General features: G+C 40.5%; 1 protein-coding gene and 1 long non-coding RNA gene across 3 annotated transcripts in view; one reads left to right on the plus strand and one right to left on the minus strand.

Moving 5' to 3' along the window:
• Positions 1 to 22,873, minus strand: part of ULK4 (unc-51 like kinase 4) — a 386,787-nt gene that overhangs the window by 219,036 nt on the left and 144,878 nt on the right. Inside the window, 1 exon segment of the mRNA XM_015591710.2 lies at positions 17,471 to 17,563. Coding sequence (XP_015447196.1) covers positions 17,471 to 17,563 — 93 coding nt within the window.
• The window catches only part of LOC112482047, a 5,508-nt gene continuing 3,516 nt past the window's right edge, over positions 20,882 to 22,873 (plus strand). For both annotated transcript variants that reach the window (XR_003047162.1, XR_003047161.1), the window contains exon 1: positions 20,882 to 21,409. This is a non-coding gene — a long non-coding RNA (uncharacterized LOC112482047). The remainder of the gene's footprint in view (positions 21,410 to 22,873) is intronic.

Genomic DNA, 22,873 nt, shown 5'->3' on the forward strand with positions numbered 1-22,873 from the left:
GCCTGAAAGTCCCATGTTGTCCAGGACTTTACACAAATTGTCGCTGCACGAGGCTCTAACACTGGTTAACCAGCCAAGGGTTTTGGCCACTCATTCCCACATCTGCCCAGTGCTTTCTGTTCTTTCTGGGTCCTGAGCCCTCACCTTCTGTCTTTCTGAACCCTGTGACTCTGCAGCTAACCTCCCTTCTTTAATAGTTCTTTGAATCCTTGGTACGCTCCCCGATACACGATTCTGTACGGTCACACAGCAACTCACATCGAAACTAGAGGTAAGGAAGCATGTTGACCCTTGCACCAGAGTGGAGGGGGGACTAAACTGAAAGAAACAGCATCAGTGAGTTACAGGATTGGCAGGGGTACACCCCAGAGGCAAGTCCCTAAGAGGACCACTAGATTATACACGGGGCCAGAATTTCTCTTCCTCTACAGACACGAGCCCAACACTAAAAAACAGCAATTGTGTAAGAGATATTCTTTAAATTCTTTTCAACTTAATGAACCTGCATACTCTCTATGGTCCCTTTTTGTCCTATTATTTAATGAGATGCAAGATATTTTTGCTTTGGCATCTACCTGAAGTCAGACTAAGGCTGCTGTCTTTTCTCTCCTTCTCTCGATAAACATTTACCGAGTGTCTATTATTATGTGCCGTGCACTGGGCTAAGCCGGAGCTACACCGAGTATTATTAAGTGCTAGGATGGATGGCTACAAAGGGTACAGAAGGGAAAACACAGTCGTTTCCATCTGAGGGGCATAACGGAGGCTCCAAAGTGTCCCCGATAATGACAACAGCAATAAACGCAGATCGCAGTCACTCCGTGGAGGACACAGTTCCCGGTGCTGCACATGAGCTCACTCACTGGGTCCCAACAAAGAAAAAGAAACACCTTATGAGTTAAGTATTATGATAATGATGATGAACTTTCTTTTCAGATGAGAAACTGAGGTACAAAGAAGTCAGTCAGTCAGGTGACAAGCACTGAGGCTCAGATATAAACCCGGGCAGCTTAGATCACATTCCGCAGTAGAGAGACTGCTTGAGCTGAACCGTGAAAGTAGGTGATTGGCGGGCAGTGGATGGGCGAAGGGGCAGGACGGAAAGGAGGATGCGTAGGGATGTGCTGTGTCCTGGGCAAAGGGAACCGCATGACAGAAAGCAAAAACAGAACGGTTCATGACAGGCACTGAAGAGTAAGTGAAAAGTCAGGTTCACTGCATTAGGGGAGGTAAAGAGAAGGGAACAAAAGATTAGGCTGGAGGAGTCAGCCAGGGCTGATCACAAAAGATCTTGTGAGCCAGGCTCAGGAGTTTGAACTTTATCCTCTAAGTCTGGACTGGTAACTGGCCCGCAACCAAACCCCACCAGCCGCCAGTATTTGTGTGGCCCCCAAGCTGAGAACGGTGGTTAGGTTTCTAAATGGTGGGGGTGGGGGGAGATCAAAAGAAGACTATTTCGTGACATATGAAAACTGCATGAAATTCAAATTTCAGTTCCCATAAGTAAGTTTTATTGAGACACAGTCATGCTTGTTCACTTGCACGTGGTCTGTGGCTGCTTTTACACTCAGAGGGCAGAGGTGAGGCACTTTGGCAGAGCCCATTGGCCACAGGGCCTAAAATACTTACTATCTGGCCTTTTACTGAAAATCTGCTGAGCCTCTCCAGTGATGGGAGGACTGGGCAAAATCATGCCATTACCAAGTTTACAGTCTTACAATGACTGCTCAGGCCGCAGTGAGGAGGACGGACTCATAACAAAAAGGACTGGGGACAAGAAGATTAGTTAGCTGACAATGACCAAGCTCAAGGTAAGATGCAACCTGAACCAAAGTAGGAGAAAAGAAGAAAAGACAAAGATGAGAAAAATTAATGAGTTTCTATCAAGGGATTTGAAAGTCTACTGGGGAAAAAGAATTTTTTTAATGGGAAAAAAAAAAACCAGAGTCTATCGGATATAGGAGTGAGAGTAGCAAGGAAATAAGGAATGACTCCAGGTACTTGATCTGTCTCACCTGGAGGCCACCGCTGTGACCACCACCAGAACGACAAACATCACCATGAGCGATGTCACCTACAGAAGCTCCTGTGCACTAATAACGCGAGGCTTAATTAGAGCTTTACCTCTCACTTAACCCTTAGCCTGAGGTGGGAATGAGGAACCTTATTCTCCAGAGAAGAAAACTAACACTGAACCTTATCCACGGGAACACAGCTGGTTTCACAGTTCATGATCTTAACTGTTCTAACGCACTAGAGGATAATGTATAGAGAGGAAAGGCCAGTCTGGACGAGAACATGAATTCGGTCTGGAAAGAAGAGTGACAAGTAGACCGAGGGCAGGAACCCGAGGCACGCCAACATTTAAAGAGCTGTCAGGAAAAAGAAAGCCTCGTTGTCTCAATGCTCACATGACACAGGAAGCAAGAACGTCAATGCGGGTAAACGAAAGGGGGTCAGAAAGAACAGCTCGACACCCTGCTCGACCTCCCTGATGTTCAGACCTTAGGCTCAGTCCCAGTTCCTGTAAATTCTACTTTTATTATGCCGAGTAACTTTAGTATCCTCCAGCTCATTTCAGGAGCTGTTTCCAAAATCAATCCATAATACTATGGTACCAATGGACAAAAATACAGAATGATGAACCGCTTGAAACTACTGACCCAAAGGCCACCTTGTTGACTGTGAAAACCACAGATGGGTTATGGACTGTCACTAATGCTAATGTCAGATAAGAGCCAACAGCCACTATGTGTGAGTATGCGTGTGCTTAACCACTTGATATTTTTTTCCGGTTTATAAAAAATAATTATTAAAAATCATAATTTTATATAGCTATTTATATAAAATGTAGAAATGAAGAAGCATAAAATCTAACATTTTATTGAATGTTACATCTGGGAAAAATAGAAAAGGATTACAAAGAAAATATCATAATCCCAGCACTGTAAGATAATCATTAATAAGTTTTGATGTATTATTTATCTTTATTCTATTCATATAGGACATAGGATCGACCTCGTCTTTAAAATAACAGCAACCGTGTCCTACGCATGTGCTCTGTGTCACTTGGACGATCACTCCCCATTTAATGTCTAACGACCCTAGGAGGTGAAGTCCATGTTACAGAGAAAGACACCGAAGCTTCAGCTGGCGAGGCAAATGCTCACGGTCACTCACAAAGCCAGCAATGCATCTGGCATTAGAACTGGAATCTGCCTAATTTAAGACCCTGTTCGATATACTGTATCAGGAGAAGGGGTGGGAGAAAAAGTTCAAAACATACTTTGTAAAAATTGGGGTTTATTAAAAATCTTTCCATGTCATTACTCATTTGAAATGCAAGTTCTTACACTTACTTACACAGAGTTTTCTAATCGACTAGTGTATTAACTAGTCCTCTGTTGATGGATCCTTGTTTTCTACTTTTTATTAGTATTCATTAGAAAAAAATAAAGGTAGTGGTTAAGGGATGGATCACTTCTAACACATTTAAATCCTCACTCAACTGTCCCTAGCTCTGTGCTCCTGGGCAAGTGCATTAACTCTAAGTATCACTTTCTTCACTCGGTGACAGTGAGTGGACAAGGTCCACGTGTGAAGCATCCAGGACTGGTCCAGAAAAAGCTCTCTTTGAAGACGGGCAAAAGCTGTCTTTAGTACTGTTGTTGTTGTTGTTTTAATGAATGTTTTAATGAACATTCTTATATATAAACATTTGTTCATATCTTTTATGTTTTTCTTAGGATATATTCCTAGAACTGGAATGAAAGGATATGTAAGGTTTAATACATACTGACAATTTACTTGTCCCAAAAAATATACTAATTTATGAGTGTGCATGTTTCACTAGACTCTCAAAAAGTGCTATTTAAAAAAAAAAACTCATATGGTGAGAGACTGAGACTAGACTTTGGGTGGTGAGCGCACAATAGAGTATACAGATGACCTGTTATAAAGCTATACACCTGAAATTTAGGTAATGTTATTAACCAATGTTACCCTAATAAACTTAATTTTTTAATTATCTTAATGGAATTTTCTTTGTTTACTAATTAGGATGACTCTTGTTCCGGTTTATTGTTAGAAATGGCCTTTTCACGTCCATTGTCCATTTTCTCTTTGGGCCTACCCTACTTTAGAATTTCAGGATACTTCAAATGAAGTCTGTCCTCAAAAGCTAACTATTTTGTGTACATTGTAAACAGCTGGGTTAAGTTGGATTTATGACTCCTAGCAGAGAGAAGAAATGCACACAGAAAAATGGTGCCTTCTGAGAGTACAAGGCATCTCAGAGGCATTCACCTCATTGAAGAACCATGGTGAGTCCCCTTCACTGCCTGGTCCCTTTCCTAAGTCACATGCTGTGGCAAAGAATGCTGAATGACAACACATGTTCGCGATGGGAATAAGTGTGTCCAGGAAGTCACAGAGCATTTGAAGCTCAGCCCACTGTTTAGTCTGGCAGCTCCCGTGCCCTTTAATTACATGACAAAGACACTGTCTGTACAGTAAACACTGTAATACATTCTGACCAATCACTGTCATCATATAAAATCAGAAGACTTGATGTGGAAGAGCATTTTGTGTTGAGACATGAGAAATGAAATGGGAGTCTGTACTTTACGCCGCATGTTACACTCCACTCAGCTGGTCTTTGGTCTACAGAGCTGACTGACAGGTGTATGTAATATATTCACAGACACGTGGCTTTATCAAGAGGAGATAAACAGCAGCAGCAGAGGTTTGCGGCACAAGTACTTTGCTAATTCAAAAATGGTAAATTACCTTGGTGAATCACCAAAAGAAAATACAAACATTACCACAGAAGGGAGATGCTAAAACTTGCCAAATATTATCAAGTGATTGATTCTTTCAGACTTTGGAAGGTATACTGATCATATCAAGAGACTTTATTATTTCTACAGTTAGGATGCCATGAGCTGATGGTTTTGCTGGCTGTAATAACCAAATAAATAAAGGTTTCTGACCTAACTACATGATTCGTAAAAAGGCCCAATCGTCATAAAACACAAAATATAAGGGCACCACAGAAATGCTGCATTGCCAAGACAATATCATCTTTTCTCTTTTGCCACTGTTATCGGAGCTGCACATTTTAACACCATCAGACATAAATTTGTTTTACAAATACAGATTAACCAAAGACATTAACTGATGAGTCAAATCAAAGAAGCCAATAAGAAAAGTTGGAAATCCCCACCAAGCGAAGATAGATAAATATATCTTTCAAAATAAACATCTTATATTAATGTTCTGGTCCAAGGCAATTGGTTCGACTGTCATCATTACATGTTCCCTAATGAATCAATAAAAATGTTAATTTGATGTTAAATAAACACATAATTTAAAAATATTCCTTTTGAAGCCTGAAGATAATGATGTCTATGGTGGCCGAATGAAGAAATGAAAAACTGCTTATGATAGTAAAAGAGCAGATTGCTTTGGAGCCAAACCCTACACATATAGAAGAAATTAAGTGTTCCACTGAAGGATATTAACATTTGGATGGCTACGGGCCTGTGATAGGTTGCAGAAGTTTGGGTTTAACAAAGCCACCGTGACTGCCACCTCCTCAGGAGCATTGACATTCCTACTCTAGCACTATCCAAGGAGACAGTCTCGTTTCTACTGGCACACAAGCCACTTACAGCTTTCACGTCCCACTGAGCTGGCTGGAAAGGCTCATTGCACAAACACACAAAACTGTCCACACGAACCCCACAGAAAGGTTGCTCTGCACCACGGAGACATTTCTTAATAATAACGGGTGAAGTGAGGAGGGTGCCACTGACCTAGGCTCACCGTTTAACTGCTCAGGAAGCCTGAAATCTAGACCTTGAATTCGTACTCTGCAAGCCCAGGCTAGACTTGCTGCAGCAAAGTAACTATGGTATTTTGGCACTGCTCTGGTCAGTATGCTTTCATGTCATTTCCACGATGGTCACAGAATTTGTAGAATGGTCTCTGGCTATGCCTAGACCAGGAAGGCTAGGGCTCCTGATAGTGGCGAGCTGAGGGGATGACCAGGGACCTGCGGCCTGCATGCACTGCGCACCCCTGCAAGGTCCTGCTAAGCTCCACTACACTCGACCCATGTCTCAGAGTGCATGAGTGTGAGCATATAACGAGCAGGTGATGAATGATGGTCAAGGACATAGCCGACCAATATTCTAGATACACATGTAGCAAGGAACCGGAATGACACTGCTTTAAGCAGGAGTTCAAGGAGAAAATGCAGGAACGCTCACCCTTAATTCATAAAAACCGCTGGCGCTGAAGCCTAGAAGACCTGGGCTTAAACCCACCACTAAGAAGGGCTCCAGAGAAGACTGGGAAAGCCAAACGGCTGAGTCCCTGTGTCCCTTCTGAAAGAGCTAACGATAAACAATAATTCCGAACATACTCAAATGCAACACATTTTCCCACAAGGAAAAGAACACCTCATTTTTTTCAAGGAAACTGTAAAAAAAAACCCTCAAAAATAATAGCCACAATAATCGCAATAATACATTTACTCTCTATCTTAAAGTAAGAAACAAAGGGTAGTGACGAATGACAACAGACTCCAAATAGAAATGCGTAAATAACAGTGAGGCATTAGGACAGTGTTAGTATTGTTCCTACAAATATTCTAAAATTAGAGATATACAATGTAGTTTCTCATTACCCAGATAAAAATTCAGTATCTTGACCTCTCAATTCATTGACCTCATCCTTCCAAACTCTTTTCTTAACCCACCCTCAAGTACTTAGTTTCTGTACCACTTCAAAAATCTCGCTTTCAAGCATCTCGAAGACAGAACACCGCTTCCTAACCTCCCAGCTCAAGTACCCTCCCCATGGGCACTGGATGCTGACTCTTCTCCCTGAGGGAATACTGGCAGGGGATATCCACTAGGGTAGAAGACCTGGGCTTAAACCCACCGCTAAGAAGGGTTCCAGAGAAGACTGAGAACGCCAAACGGCTGAGTCCCTGTGTCCCATCTGAAAGAGCTAACGATAAACAATAATTCCAAACATACTCAAATGCAACACATTTTCCCACAAGTAAAAGAACACCTCATTTTTTTCAAGGAAACTGTAAAAAAAAACCCTCAAAAATAATAGCCACAATAATCGCAATAATACATTTACTCTCTATCTTAAAGTAAGAAACAAAGGGTAGTGACGAATGACAACAGACTCCAAATAGAAATGCGTAAATAACAGTGAGGCATTAGGACAGTGTTAGTATTGTTCCTACAAATATTCTAAAATTAGAGATATACAATGTAGTTTCTCATTACCCAGATAAAAATTCAGTATCTTGACCTCTCAATTCATTGACTTCATCCTTCCAAACTCTTTTCTTAACCCACCCTCAAGTACTTAGTTTCTGTACCACTTCAAAAATCTCGCTTTCAAGCATCTCGAAGACAGAACACCGCTTCCTAACCTCCCAGCTCAAGTACCCTCCCCATGGGCACTGGATGCTGACTCTTCTCCCTGAGGGAATACTGGCAGGGGATATCCACTAGGGACCAAAGAAAAAAATCCCTTTGACTCCATATCTCCCTCCAGCTCTCTGTTTTTCAGTGGTCCTTTACAGCAAAACTCTCTTTAGAATTACTGATGTCCCCTGTCTCCACATCGTTTCCTCCTGAATGCACTCCACCAGGTTTTTGCTCCCACCTACCAACCCACTGCCAACTATAATGGTCAATTCTCTACCCTTGACCTGACTGGCACTCCCAGCCACATCTGACACTGTTATTCCCTTGCTCTGAAAGTCCCTGAAAAGCAGAGACTTGCTCTTTAATGAAGCCCATAGCATTAACACAGCTAGTCAACTCCCTCATCTCGACCAGGACGCCACCTTCCCAAAGAGGCTCTAAACACCCTCTCTGAAACAGCTTCCCCCAGCCCGTCCCTCTCCATTCTCCAGCCCAGCTTTATTGTTCTTTATTTACACCACTTACCGTTAGCCGAGACTGATTTGTCACTGATTTCCTCGTTTATCGTGTTACCCCCAGGTAATCATAAGCTCCATGAAAACTGGAGTGTTTGTTTTGTCCACCCCAGTGAACACAACTATTTGTGGATTGACTCAATGAACGAATGAATAATATTAAGTTTTCCTGCAGATAGAAAAATACCAAAGCTGATTCTGCTCTGAAGTTCCATGATTCCATGGTGGAAATAAACTGCAAGAATTCAAGAGATTCTTGTGGGCAACTAAAGGAATACTTTAGGAGAAAATGTTAGGTAGCATTCTGTTAAAGATAATGATCTCTGAATTTCTATTTAAATACAGAAGGACGGAAATGTGAATTATTGTTGATTGTAGCCCTCAAAATACCCGGGTTGCTCTGACCAAAGACTTCAACTAAATGCTGGCTTCCAACATAAAATGCAGTGAGTGGCTCAAGCCGGAGCACCATGTGACCAAGGAGACATCAGCATGTTGGGCTCTCTGCCAGGCCCTGGTTGACACTCCATAAGGAAAGTGTCACTGAATCCATGCAAGTCAGAGGACAAAACTGAAGTGACCAAGCCTCCAGCATACAGGGCTGCTATGAAAATGAAGATTCAAAAGATGAAGCTGTTTCTAATGACAGACACGAATGGTCTCAATGGACCCAACTGAGTTCCCTTCAGTAAGGATAGGCCATGAAATGTTTACCAGGTCACCATGAACTTAGGGGAAATCTCTGTCATGGTACACAAGATAATAGAAGAAAATAAGAGGTGTTTACTAACACCAGCAGGCAAAACTCTTTTATTTTTTTTATTTCCTAAAAACGCAAAAAAAAAACATTTTTAGTTCCTAAAAACATAAAAAACCATCAAAACAGATTTATATCAATTACTATTGATTTTCCTCACAAATCATTAAAAAAAAAAAAAAAACATAGTTGCCTTGGATCAAGCACCTAAGGTTTTAGGTGGGTGTCCTTCTACATTCTATTAGAAACAGAATACTGGGGCTTAATGAGAGAATTAATTTAATCCTTACTCCATGAGTATTTATGTAAAGTCTTACATTAGTTCTTGCAGGAGTTACGATGATGAGTTATATCATGATTAACAGAATGAGGAGGGATTTCAACCTTGTTAGTGTGGTTTAAGACATGAGCAGAGGAGGGTTCAAAACCTAGGAGGATGAGGGAAGGAAGAAGTTGGACTGAACCAGGAACGAGAATTGTGCTAGGAGCTGCCATGGTGATAAAAATTAGATGGACGTGTGCCAGAACCTAACGCTAGCAGAAGGGAACAAAGGAGAATTGTACTTTGGCTATTATAAGATCCACGTGATGCTGAAGATAACTATGAGGAGGAACTGGACCACTCTTAGACGTAAATGTTTGACTTCAAAGTCCACTGTGACAGCCACTTAGATTCTTTTTAAAAGTGGTTCTACAGGGTAGTGTGAAAAACAACATACCAGGAGGTCTGGATACAAAATCTGATTGCTTTGAACTGACTACAGGGGTTGGGGCACACAAATTCCCTCTAGGGCCTCAATTTCCTTATATGTAAAATAAAGACATTGGCCCAGTGTACTAATCATGTCTTTTTATTCTGCATTTTTTTATGCTTTGACATCTTGGGGCTTTACTAACTCTAAAAGGAATACCCCTGCCCTCCAACCACCTCCTTCATGGAGTGCTTGCACTCTGGGTCACAATTCCCCTGCCCTAATCACTTCCTGGCCAGGGACCAGCCCCTACGCCCCAAAGCACAGTGAATTCATTCAAACTAGTCGATCCTAAGCCTGCTTACCCCACCTGCCTACTCCTTCCCTTGTAAATTACAACAAAGGCTCTTGCCCTCGTTTCCTCTCACTTTCTCTGCCGCCCGAAGCCCCGGTGCTGCCCCATGTGGCTCGCTGTGGTGTGGGAGGTATGCCCTCTCCTCTTGGGATCTGTGAGTATAGCAAAGTACCTTTTCAAGGGCAGTTGCCTCCTCATCTTTGACGTCATCAGACCTGAATAATTTAAAAACCTACATTTTAAGACACCTGGATGATCTCCAAAGTGTCGTACAGCTCTAAAATTCTAATATTTCTGTATTCACATGAGCAAAGACAAAAAACGTTCTATTCCTTTAGACCAGGCGGTCAGGAAACATTTTCTGAAAAGGGCTAGAAAGTGACTATTTTAGGCTTTGCCAGACACGAGGTCTCCGTCTCATAGTCTCCTGTGTGTTTGTAAGTTTTACAAATGTTTAAACATGTAAACACCACTCTTGCTTTGCAGGCCACACACATAAAAACAGGCAGCGAGCCAGATGGCCCTGTGGGCCACAGTTTTCCAATCTCTGCATTAGATGACAAGGGAAAGTCTACAGACCTAAGGATGCCTTGAGAAACACAAAGAGCCTTATTAAATCTCTACTCAGACTTAACACCACTCTACAATACACAACCGGGAACCAGTATTTGTAAAGGGGTACAAAAAACTCTACGTGGTTGCCTTGTAAATGTCATACCAAAGAAGCAGTCTGAAACCATCCACTTCTGATCCAGAAATAGCTGCTAAGTATTCATGTGACCGTGAACTAGCATTTATGTTGAAGGAAACCAATGAAAAAGATCACTTTCTTGAAATAACCATCCTGCCCAGTGTCCAGCAGACACAAGCTCAATGGGGTCACCAACCGAAAATCCTTTACAAGGAAAGAATATGACTATTCTAATACACTTATAAATTCTGGATCTGTCTAGAACCAGACAACATAAAATAAACACAGCCAAGTATACACTCTTCCTTTAGAATGGAAGATTCTATTTTACTAACAGTTTACGAAGATGGTTAACAGCCACTGGTGCTTGAACCAAGAAAAAGAACCGTCCCAGAAAAAAAGAAAATGCTAAATTTCCTAAGAGTAAAACAAAATCTTATGCTCAGTGTCAGTGGAAGTACACAAAAGACCTCAGCAAAGTTTATAACTAGGACAACTTCAATTTCCCGATTTTTCTTAAGTCGTATTTAAGTACCAATAGCACGTTGAACAAGTATGCAGCTCTGTAATCCTAAATCAAGGCAGAAAGAAAGGGAAAAATAAATAAACAAATAAATAAATAAAACACAAAAGTTTTTCATTCAAGGGATGAAAGGAGAAAACTCAAGATGTGCTCGGTATCTTAAATCTTTTATACTTGCTTTACCCCCTGAAATTACTCTACTTCAGTAAATAATGTAGACATGTACCCAATTTGCACAAGTAGCTGAGAACATTGAAACATGGGCGATGTTCATAAAAGAGGAAAGGTAAGGTCAAAATGGATGTTCAAAGCCTCAATGCCTACTGGAGAAATCTTGTATCTTATTCTGCGAGTGCTAGTCAAAAACAAATGGGAAAGTCATTTAAGAGTGACCCTAAAATAAAAAAGGGAGCCTTAGAGACACAGAGATTGACTTGCTTCTCATTATGAGGCTTTTTGATATCCATAGGCACCTTGGGAAGCAGCTAATTATTTCTGGAGAAATCAATTCATTCTAATTTTAACAGTAAAGTTTTACTTTATTACATAGTTATTTCACTCATTGAGATTCCACCAACGGAAATATTTACCTGTGTAAATTCAGCTAATGGTGGTTGGAGGGAAGCACCTAAGTGGCTTATTTTAACGGGAAAACATTTCAAACATCTCTGACATCTTTGATGGTTTGGGCTTTTACTTTTACCAGACTACAAAATTTAAACTAAAATATATCAGAATATAGCAAAACCTAATTTTATTAAGATATATAAATTGAAAGGCAAACTCAAACGGAAGCCATCTTCTGCCTGGTATGTTCTCTATAACTTCCTCAAGTGGTATGCAAAGTCAAACCAATATGACTGCCCCATGCAGTTCCTTTCTGTTTCATTCATTCATTCAGTAGTTGCTAATTAGATGTTTGATGAATAATGAATGAATGAATGAATGAATTAACAAACAAAGGAACCAAAAACCAATGAGGGAAGTCAGTTGAAAACGAGTGACTGTAAGGGCAGAAGTATTTTTCATTGACGGCTACACCTTGGATTCACCATAAACTCTATTTAAGAGATCACTAAAATTTCATTCCCCTAAAAGGCGTATTTGTGAAACAGCTCTAACATTTTTTGAGCAAACGAAAATGATATTTCTTAGATCAGAGCACGAACTTTTTTTTTTTTTTTTTTGCAATTCAAGAAAATTTTACTCCAAAATAACTCAAGAAGTTAAAAATTTAATTTGTTTGCTAAGGAAGATCTGCTGAAACTAATTACTTCTTAATGGAAACGAGCTACCAGGGCCCTGCTCCCTCTGCGAGCAATGGTTTGGTGCAAGCTACTGGAAAATTAAGGAGAGATAAAAGAGCAGAGCTCAGGGGAGTTAACACATTCCTCTAACGGTAAAACTGGACCACTGTAGCAAACAATTTACCTTCCTGCTACAAACCCAATAACAAACTAAATTCTCCAGGGTTGTGGTGTTTTTAAAGAAAATCTCGGTCAGGCACAATGCAAATCTGATCATACTCTTACACCTTATTTAAGGGGAATGATAAATGTATTCTTTTAAGACTTCTTTATCTACTAAGAACCCTATAAAATAAGAATAAGCACAACAAAATAACTGCCTCATCTGACACAGAATAGTTCAGTAGTCCAATAGTTATTACTTAGCAATCTAAACTCTTACTGTATATAAGATAAATTAAGATGAATAGCCTTCAAAGAACATGATGCTAAAGAATCCAATAAATAAGTTAAATTTATAACAAATGGTTCGTGGTTATTTTAATATTACTAGAAATCGATTTGCACACAATAAAGTAATTCTACTCTTGATATACACTTACAGTCAAGCATTTTGCCTAAAAACCACTGCTACTACCAAGTCACTGGGGAAAATGTCATAGGTTAATGAGCTGCCATTTTAGGCACTTTCCAAAATTAGGCACTTTCCAAAAACTGCTTTTGGGGTTAGGCCTAACTTTGATATGGTTGCAATAAGCAATTAAACACAGAACATTCACAAAAATTCACCACAAATAAAAGCAAATAACAAAAATTGAAATAAGATAAAAATATATGATCACAATGCAATAAAACTAGAAATTAAAAACCAAGAGACAATTTTCACCCATCGGAACAGCAAAGATCTAACACTTACATACACTAATTTGAGAAAGGTTTGGCACCAGTTGGCACTCTCACGCACTGCTGTTGGAGAAGGAACTGGCACAGCCTACATTTGGGGCAATTCAGCAACACCTTTCAAAATTACAAATTCTTAGACTACTGCTTCCCAAACTCGCCTGTACTTTGTGTCACCTGGGGAACTTCAATGATAACTGATGCTCGAGTCCAGCTCCAGAGACTATGAATTAATTGGCCTGGTCGTGGACTGGGCTTCAGACTTTTTAAAGATCCCAGGAAGATAACTAATGTACAGAAAAGTCTAGGAACTGCAGGCTTCTGTGCCCTTGATGAAGCAATTCCACTTCTCACTATTTATCCAACATATACCTGTGGTAAATGACCTAAGCTACTAATTGCAGCTTTGTTTTATATTACCAAAAGACCAGGAAAACATCAATGTTAAATAAATAATGAACATTCATAAAATGCGATACCATGTATCTTTTAAAAAAAGGTACAGAAGGTATGTGAATTATATCTCACTAAAGCTGTTATATATACTTTTAAAGAAGTGTAGAATGCTGTAGACAGCATACTAACATCTATGTAAAAAATAATATGCACACCAAGCGGTCAGAGTGGCTTCTCTTTAAGTGGAAGTTTGCTTCTCTCTGGATACCCTTCCAAATAGTGAAATTTGTAATATGTTACATATCAACTCTTGAAAAAATACATGCTAAAAATCAGAATGAAATATAAAATCAGTCTGGTCAAATTATTCTCCTGGCAAAGAGAATTTTTATAAGCTAGCATTCAAAGGGGTGTGATGGAACTTTCTGGAGTGAAGGAAATGCTTGTTATCTTGATAGTGGTGGTGGCTGCACAACTGTATACGTCTGTAAAAACTAGGAACCATATGCCTAAAATGTGTGAATTTTACTCTATATAATTTATACCTCAATAAACCTGCCTTTAGAACATTTTTTATAGAAAAGCTTACATGACAACAGGACAGTACTGCTGGTAGGAATGTAAATCAGTACAACCGATCTGGAAAACCGCTTGGTGGCATCTGTTAGATCCGGGCAAGCACAAGCCCAGGGAGGCAGCATCTCCGCTCAGGCATGGGCACCCAATGGAGACACACACGTGGGCTCACCCAGGGGCATGCAAAAAAATATTCATGGCTACACTATTCGTGACGGCAAAAAACAGGAAGAACACAGACATTATTACAAGTAAAACGGATTAGCAGGTTGTGGTGCATTGATGCCATGGAAAGCTAGGCCGGAGGTGATTCTGTTTGAAGGTTGGCCTTGCTAAGACCGAGGAACTGATGGCAAAAAGCGTGACCTAAAAAAAAAGAAATACAAATGGCCCTCAACCTTATAAAGAGTTATTCAACCTCATTTATGATAAGAGAAATGCCAATTTAAATCACCTATCTCATCACAATGACACAATTCCAAAGTTTAACAAGAAATTCTGCTGGCAGGGCTGCTGAAAACCAGGCATCCTCAAACATGTCCCTTGGAGATGCAAAATGTAAAGTCCCCAAGTAAGGTAATTTGGCCATTTCTGAAAAAGTTTTCAAATGCATTTATCCTTTAACACATAAATACCATTTTTAGAGATTTATCCTGTAAGATGTAGATGGATACATACAAAATGATGTATGTATAAGAATATTAATTGCAACATCACAAGATTAGAAACAACTCAAGTCTATCCATTTGACACTCACAAGATAAATCATGATATATCTATACAAAGGAAGATTTTGTAACTATAAAATACAATGCAGGTGCTCCCTATATTGATATAGAAACAAAGGGGACGTATCAGTAAGTGAAAAAAGAATTAAGGGGCAGAAAAATATTCACAATATGCTATGCATGAGTGAAACGGAGAAATGAGAAAATACACATTCGTATTTGCTTGCATTTGGACACAAAATGAGTAAAAGTAATTAACCATACGGGATAACGGAAAGATGGGGAAAGGACAGAGAGAAGAGTAAGGAACAAGACTTTTCAGTATTTATCTTTGTACATAATTTTTTCCAAATTGAAATTTATTACCCATTCTAAAAGTTTGCACTCAGAATACATTTTTAAAAATCTAGTTAGGGAAATAAAAACAAACTCCAAAGGCTAATTACTTACTACTTTTCCTTCCCCTACTCCTCCTTTCAAGATATGTGAGTGGACTCTGCAAGTTGCACTCAGGTTGCTAAGGCTTGTGGGGTCTAGGACGTACCCTTAAAGTGCAAGGAGCGGGTAATAGGCCTTTAATGCTTTGTTCTTGACTTCTGGAGCCTCAGTCAAAACTGACATGGACAACTCTTGTTTTAATATTCAGTTTCATGAAAAAAGGCACAAAGAACAAAACAGTGAATCCAGAAAGAGACCCTACTATGGCAAAGGTGGTGGTAAATGGGGGGTTGAGGAATAATTCATTTCATTTAACAAAATTCTTTGGATATCTCTGTACTCACAATTTATCTTGTCCTTGCAAACTGTTGCACAGTATTATATATTACAGCTAGATCGTAATGTAGTTCCGGAGGGATTTTTCTCATTTAAAAAATTAATTGTCACACCTGTTAGAATGGGTGTAATCAACAGGACAAGTAACAACAAATGTTGGAGAGGATGTGGAAAAAAGGAACCCTCATACACTGCTGATGGGACTGCAAATTGGTGCAGCCACTATGGAAAACAGTACGGAGCGTCCTCAAAAAATTAAGAATTGATTTACTATACGATCCAGCAATCCCTCTACTGGGTATTTACCCCTAAGACTTGAAAACATATCCAAACAGATATTTGCACACTGATGTTCAGAGCAGCATTATTCACAGTGGTCAAGACATGGAAGCAACCGAAGTGTCCTACGATAGATGATCGGCTAAAGAAGCTGTGGTACATATATACAATGGAATATTACTCGGCCATAAGAAGAGATGAAATACTGCCATTTGCGACAACATGGATGGACCTAGTGGTAACCATGCTAAGCGAAATAAGCCAGACAGAAAAAGTTGAAGACCACATGATATCACCTATATGTGGGGTATAAACCTAAAAGCAATAAAGAAACAGAGACTCATGGACATGGACTATAGACTAGCGGTTACCAGAGGGTGGGGGTGGAGGGAGGTAGACAGGGTAAAGGGGTCAAATATGTGATGGCAGAAAGAAATCTAACTATGGGAGATGAACACACAGTGTAAAGTACATATGCCTTACATATGCACAGCTAAAACTTACCAGATTTCATTAACCAATGTCACCACAAAAATAAAAAAATTGAAAAAAATAAAAATAAAAAATAAAAAATTCATTGCCCAGGTGGAAATCTTTATGCAACGTGGCGTCGAGAGCACGCACTGGGCAACGTCTGCACGCTGCCGCCCAGGATGCACGCTGCTCACCGCGGAAGGAGACAGGTCTGAGAGCTGCCACCACCCAGCACCGCAGGCAACCCAAAGGCCGAGGGCACCGCGGCACCCCCGCGCCCTGACACACCCCCTGGGAACGCTGTCTGGGTCTGGTTTTCGCCCAATATGGATTCTCCCTACGAAGAGCCTTTCTTGTTCACTAGGGACAACAGTAATGAAGGCTCCTCACTCTGCAGTACTTTTGTGGTAGGTCAGCAGACCAGATGAAATCGCGTGACTGGAACTGTGTGATCTAGTTCCCTTCTAAAGGCCAACTGGTGACTCTAGAGGTACGCTGTGCCTACGAGTAGATCCAAACCCAAAGGTCCTCAGATGTCACCTACAAAACTCAAACCAGTTTTCCTGTTTCAAAGTAAAGAGGGCCTCCTCATCTCTTCCCATTTACAGACCTGGGTGCCCTCCTAACAACCTCTTCTTTGCAATACTGAAAGCAGTTGCCACTATCCTAGCAACCAGTTCTAAAAATGTTGGCATCGTCACGCGTAGTATCTTCAATAAAGGCAAAAGCTCTCCACTACTTAATAAAAGTGCGTCAACTAAATAAAACGATAGAAAGTAACGTGTACAAATACCACAGAGATGTAATAAACTGTTTGGTAAAGTATGAGGCAATGACTGACATTTTTTAAGTGTGTTAGTTTTTTCTCTTTAAAGAATGCATAATTTTAAAGCATCAAAAATTTCCATCCTTATTGGATGGAAATTCCAATAAGGGGGGAAAAATACAACGTAAATGACAGATCTTACAAACCATAAACCATGAAAAGTTTACCACTGGTAACTCAAATGTTAACGTTTTAGAATTTCATCATCTTTAACATGTTCAAAACACATAAAATCCACTTCAGATGAGAAACAAGAAAAAGAAATTTGAAGTTACAGTACCTGGTAAAAGTTGGGTTGTGTTCAGTCATTGCAACCAACAGTTTCAGAGCATATGCTGGTACTGGGTCAGGCTCCGTGAGGATGTGCTCGTACCTGAAATGATGAAGTGATTAAAGAAAAATACTCAGTGGTTTTTCTGCACTTAAACTCTCCTCTGAACGACAGAAACAATATACCTTAAGGTGCAAACATCTGGGAAAAAAAAAAGATACTGAAATAAATATATGAGCTCTAGGATCTGCACTTGCCGATGGTGATGACCTACCACAGAGAATTTCACTGTTGGGCGGAGGGAATGAGACCATCCACATTAAGTGATTAGTACTGAGCTGCATACATAGTAGGAAACGAATAAACATCACGACCCTCACATTCAGAGCTTTGCTAGAGGAATCACAAGACTCACATACAGTCATACTTGTCATGCAGATTTAGTGCAGGAGCCCCCCGCCCCCTTATCCAAGGCGGGTATGTTCCAAGACCTCCTGTGGATGCCTGAAACCACGGGTAGTCCTGAACCCAGTGTATACCATGATTCTCCTTCGCTTGTACACAGTTTACGGCTTCTCTTTGGCGTGTCGGAATTGCCAGCACCACCCCTCTCACACTTTGGGGCCACTGTTAAGTAAAATCAGGGTCACGTGAACACGAGCACTGCGATAGAGCGACAGTCAATCCGATAACCCAGACGGCTACTAAGTGACTAACAGGCCATTAGCGTATACAGAGTAGACACACTAGACACATTGGACAAAGGGTGAGTCACATCCCAAGGGGACAGTGCAAGATTTCACCAGGCTAGTCAGAATGGCATGCAATTTAAAACATATGAATTGTTTATTTCTGGAATCTTCCATTTGATATTTTCAGACGGCGGTTGACCATGGGTTACTGAAACTATGGAACATGAAACCACAAATAATGTATGGCGGCAACACAGTGAGGACACACAAATGAATCATAAGGGAGAAGGACACAGGCGGAGTCTGGGGGCCCTGTGTGCAGGCCTCTTTAGGCTCTCTCCCTCCCATGAGGGGTGACACAGAGCACACTCTCTCTCCCAGCCACAAAAATGTAGCACGTGTGTGTGGTTTCCACCCAAGGAAGCCCATTAGAGTCTCAAGAGACCAAGGTTATTTGTGGCTGGCACGTAGGCCACTTCTGTCTAACAAGTATCAGAATCCCAGACTCCCAGAAGGAAGGCGGGTGTTCAACATAGACCGTATTGTTTGCACGAACAGTCCAGGCACCATCAACTACCCTCAGCAGTTCAACGCTGAGAACACGCCAAGGGCCAAATCCTAAGATGCCAGCCAGGGGCCGTCCTTTCAAGCAGATCTTTCTCAGGGTAGCAGCCTCAGGCCTGCTATGTTAACTCTTGTGTGAACAGTTCTCTTCTTATTAAAGCTTCATGATCTGAAACAGAAATTATTACCAGAAAAAAGAAAACTCAAAAGGTCTTTATCAAGTTTCCACAGCAAAGTTCAGACTGCGCTCCCATGTTATGTGCTATGCAGAGGCTGCTTTATATACGGTGTCTTGCCTGTCTGGGTTCAGCTATCCAGTATAGAGCACCATGCAGACACTCAAGTGTCGGATGGATGGATGGATGGATGGATGGATGGATGGATGGATGGTCGCTCTTGGTGGCACGAAGGAAGGAAGGAAGGAAGGAAGGAAGGAAGGAAGGAAGGAAGGTTGGTCGGTCAGATGGACAGACGAAGAAACAAACCAGTCAACTTTATGACTTAACTATCTGGAACAACCAACCACTAAAGAAGGGGAAAAATATCTCCAGAAAATCCAAAATGTATATTTAAAAATCCATGACATGAAGCAGATGCTTTTCATCTAGAGAATAGGGCCCCAGGCTCTTATTCAGAGCTTATTTACTCTCATTTTGGAAATCATCATATAACAAGCTTAATTATGCAGTCTCTAAGCCCACAGCCATTAAAGACAAGCCAAGTAACGGCAGGAGAGGGACGATTACCGAAAGGCAACCAGAGAATTACAAGAAGTAGGGCTGGAAAGCATAGGAAAAACAAAAGAAAGCACACCCAGGAACTCCAAACGGAGAGCAGTCTGGGGAGCATTTAACATAAGGAAGCTGTTCATACCTCAATGGGACCAGAGGGCCCATTACACACCGTAATGTTCAAACTGGGGGTAGCAAGTCAAGAAAATGTTAAACTGGGTAGAGTGCTCTGTCTGAGGAGGTGGGAAGTTCCACATTTTAGGAAATCTTAGAAAATATTTTTAAATTATAGAGATTAAAAGATTTACCCATGTATGACAAGACAAAAGATAAAATACCAAATCGTTCATAACGAAATCATAAAATATTGATAAAGAGAATGGTATGTTTAAATATATAACACAACCAAGCGTAATTAATTTTAAGAATGAAAAAAATCACATTTAGGAAAACAATGTTTTATCACATGAACAAAACAAAAATCAAGGAGACATCTTTAGAAATGAGTAAAAGGTATTCGTAAAATTTAACATCCAATTCAAACATTTTTTACAAAGGAACAACTCTTGGCATACTAGAGAGTTTTATAATCTTATAAAAAGTTCTTACCATTCTGAGGTGAGAGGACCCAAGATGACCCTCTGGCTCAAGAGTTTGCTAGAACTCAGAAAAGCTGTTCCGTTCCCAACTATCATTAATTACAGTGCAAGGATACTGATAAGAATCAGCAAAAATAAAAGGCAGAGAGCAGAGTCCAGGAGGGACCAGGCTCAAGCTTCCAGTTGCCCTCCCCCAGTGGAGCGGTGTGGACAGGGCTTAATCCTCCCAGCAACAGTGTGTAACAACATATGTGGAGTACTGCCAGCCAGGGAAACTCAACTCACTGGAGCGCTGGTCTCCAGGGTTTTTCAAGGATCAGTCACATACATAGGTATGCAGTGCCCGTGCGGCTATCATGAGTTCCTCAGTCTCTAGCCCCTCTAGAGGTCATGCGGATATGGTATGGTCCAAGGCCCTGACCATAATTTACATTGTTAGTGTAAATTATTTGGCATGACTTAAGGCCCCGGGCATATAGTGACCCTCTCATCGGGCAGGATATTCCAAAGACTGAAGTTATCTCCCAGAAGGTGGTCAAGGGCTAGTTTCTTTGTAAAGTTCAGAGTTTGAACACCCCACACTTGTTGAGTTAATCCTTCAGGATACACATCCTTAATAGAGAAACTGAGGCTCTGTTGAGTTTAAAGTGAGGCATTAATAAGAGATACGAGAAGGATGTGCTCTTCTGCTGCTCACCAGTTATTTAGAAATTGTCAGCCAGAGAATTTCAATTGAAGTGAGGATGAGAAACTTCTGATGAGTCACTCACATACCCCAGATAACCAGCTCCCTCTGCTCCTACTTCCAGACTTAGCTGAATCACTGAAGAAAGGACCACAAGCCCAGGAATTTTAAAAAGCTTCCCACATGATCTCCGTACTCACATGCTTATATGGAAAGTACAAAAAGAACATATGGACGAGTGAGAAATATACTAGAGAAAACAATCTCAACAGAACTGAAAAATATCTTTTAAAACAGACTTAACAAGAATATGTTTCTCCCCTTGGAAAAGGAAGATAAAATTCATAGTGGATAAGAATACAAATACTGAATATATTTAATGTATTTTAGTTTGACCAAAGATAGGTTTATAATGGTCAGCCAGAAGTAGCTGAAAGAATGCTGAGATTTATTGAGCTTCTCTTCTAAAGAGAGATAAAGCAACTAAATTGATAGTAATTGGATCTCGTGCTCCTCTGAATGCCACTCAGCAGAAAAAGCTCAGACCCCTGAAATGGCTTCGAGGTGAGTGACCAGCGAGGAGTCAGCCCACTTTGACAGACATGGGCTGCACAGGAGCATTCTGAGTCCTGAAGCTGGCCGCGCATCGAGATCACGATCGAGACAGGAGTGTCCAGGTAATGCCCCGAGACCCCACTCTTCTACCTCTGGGATCCTCCCCACTTACGGAGCCTCTGCCAGGTCCCAAACAGCTGGACTCCAGCTGTTTGGGACCAGGAAAGGCCAGTCCCGAATTCATATCTATCCCAAAGGAGGGAACAAGTCTAAATATCACATATTTGGGGACCCAGGAGGTGGAGTCTTCCCCATCTTGTCAAGTGTCTGGAGTAAGCAGTGGTCAGTTGGGTAGGCTGGCAGAAAACTGGAATAGGCTAATTAAATAACTCTGGATTACTGTGAGAAGCTATTCTGGGGATGTGACCACGGAACTGGCCACGTAGACCGAAGGGCCTGTTTTGCTGGGGAAAAGGGGAAGTAGAGTATCATTTAAAAGTCCACTCAGCTAGGAGTAAGCCACAAACGCATTTCACATCCCCATGGAGTATACTCTGAGAATTTGGAGGGAAAGTGTGATTCCAGAATATCCAAGAAACTTTAGGGGGAAAATACGATAAGGAAGATGCTAAATGAAAAAGTAAAGTACTTTATAACACCGGAATAATTATTAAGTATAAGGGGGGAGGGGTGGTCAAGAACACGTAAATAATTAAAAAGAAAGAAAGGTGACACACACTGGACAAGAAACAGTACTAGTCGGGCCATATCTTGAGAATGTAACACCAATAGCTTAAAAATTTAAGCAAAATATTTTAACTACATTAGGATACTAAAATGAGTAAATAGTCACATAATCTTGGGTGAGAAGGCCTCTACAGCATGACAACAAATGAGAAATTAATCAAAAAAATATTTACGGCTTTAAGTTTTTAAGTATTAAATATTTCTCGATGGCAAAACTACTGTTAACAAATCAAATGAGAGAAAAATTATTTGCAGAATGTTGGTAAAACAAAGAACTAATATTCTTAATACATAAAGAACTATTGGAAACCAATAAACATTCCACCAAAAAAAGGACAAAACCCACCTAAGAAGAATATCAACAGCCAAAAAGCATGGGAAATAGAAATGATCGACTACATTAATATCTGAAGAAATGCAAGTTAGAGCTAACAAGGTTATTTAAACAGGCAGTTTCATAAATAGAAGCCATCGTTGAAAAAAATTTGCCAAAACATCAAAAGCCCTTAAAATATATATGATTTTTAACACAATGATTCTACTCCTAGACATTCAACAAAAGGAATAAGTATGCACCCAAAGATGCAGCCCCAAAAATGGTCTCTGTAGCAGTATATATATATATATGTACGAGTGAAACACTCAGACAAAAATCCTAGGTGATCAGAAACTGGGAATCATTTACATGATTTTTAGCACATTTGTAAATGTGAGGTAGATAAGTAGATAACAGTACAGTCAAGAAAATGAAAGAATGAAAGTACAGATATAGATGTCCACAGTATGCTGTCCAGGAATAGGCGGGGTCCAAGGGGGAAATTTCAGAATCTTTCTAAGTA

Source organism: Pteropus alecto, unplaced genomic scaffold (assembly GCF_000325575.1).
Source record: "Pteropus alecto unplaced genomic scaffold, ASM32557v1 scaffold156, whole genome shotgun sequence".
NCBI classification, from domain to species: Eukaryota; Metazoa; Chordata; class Mammalia; order Chiroptera; family Pteropodidae; genus Pteropus; species Pteropus alecto.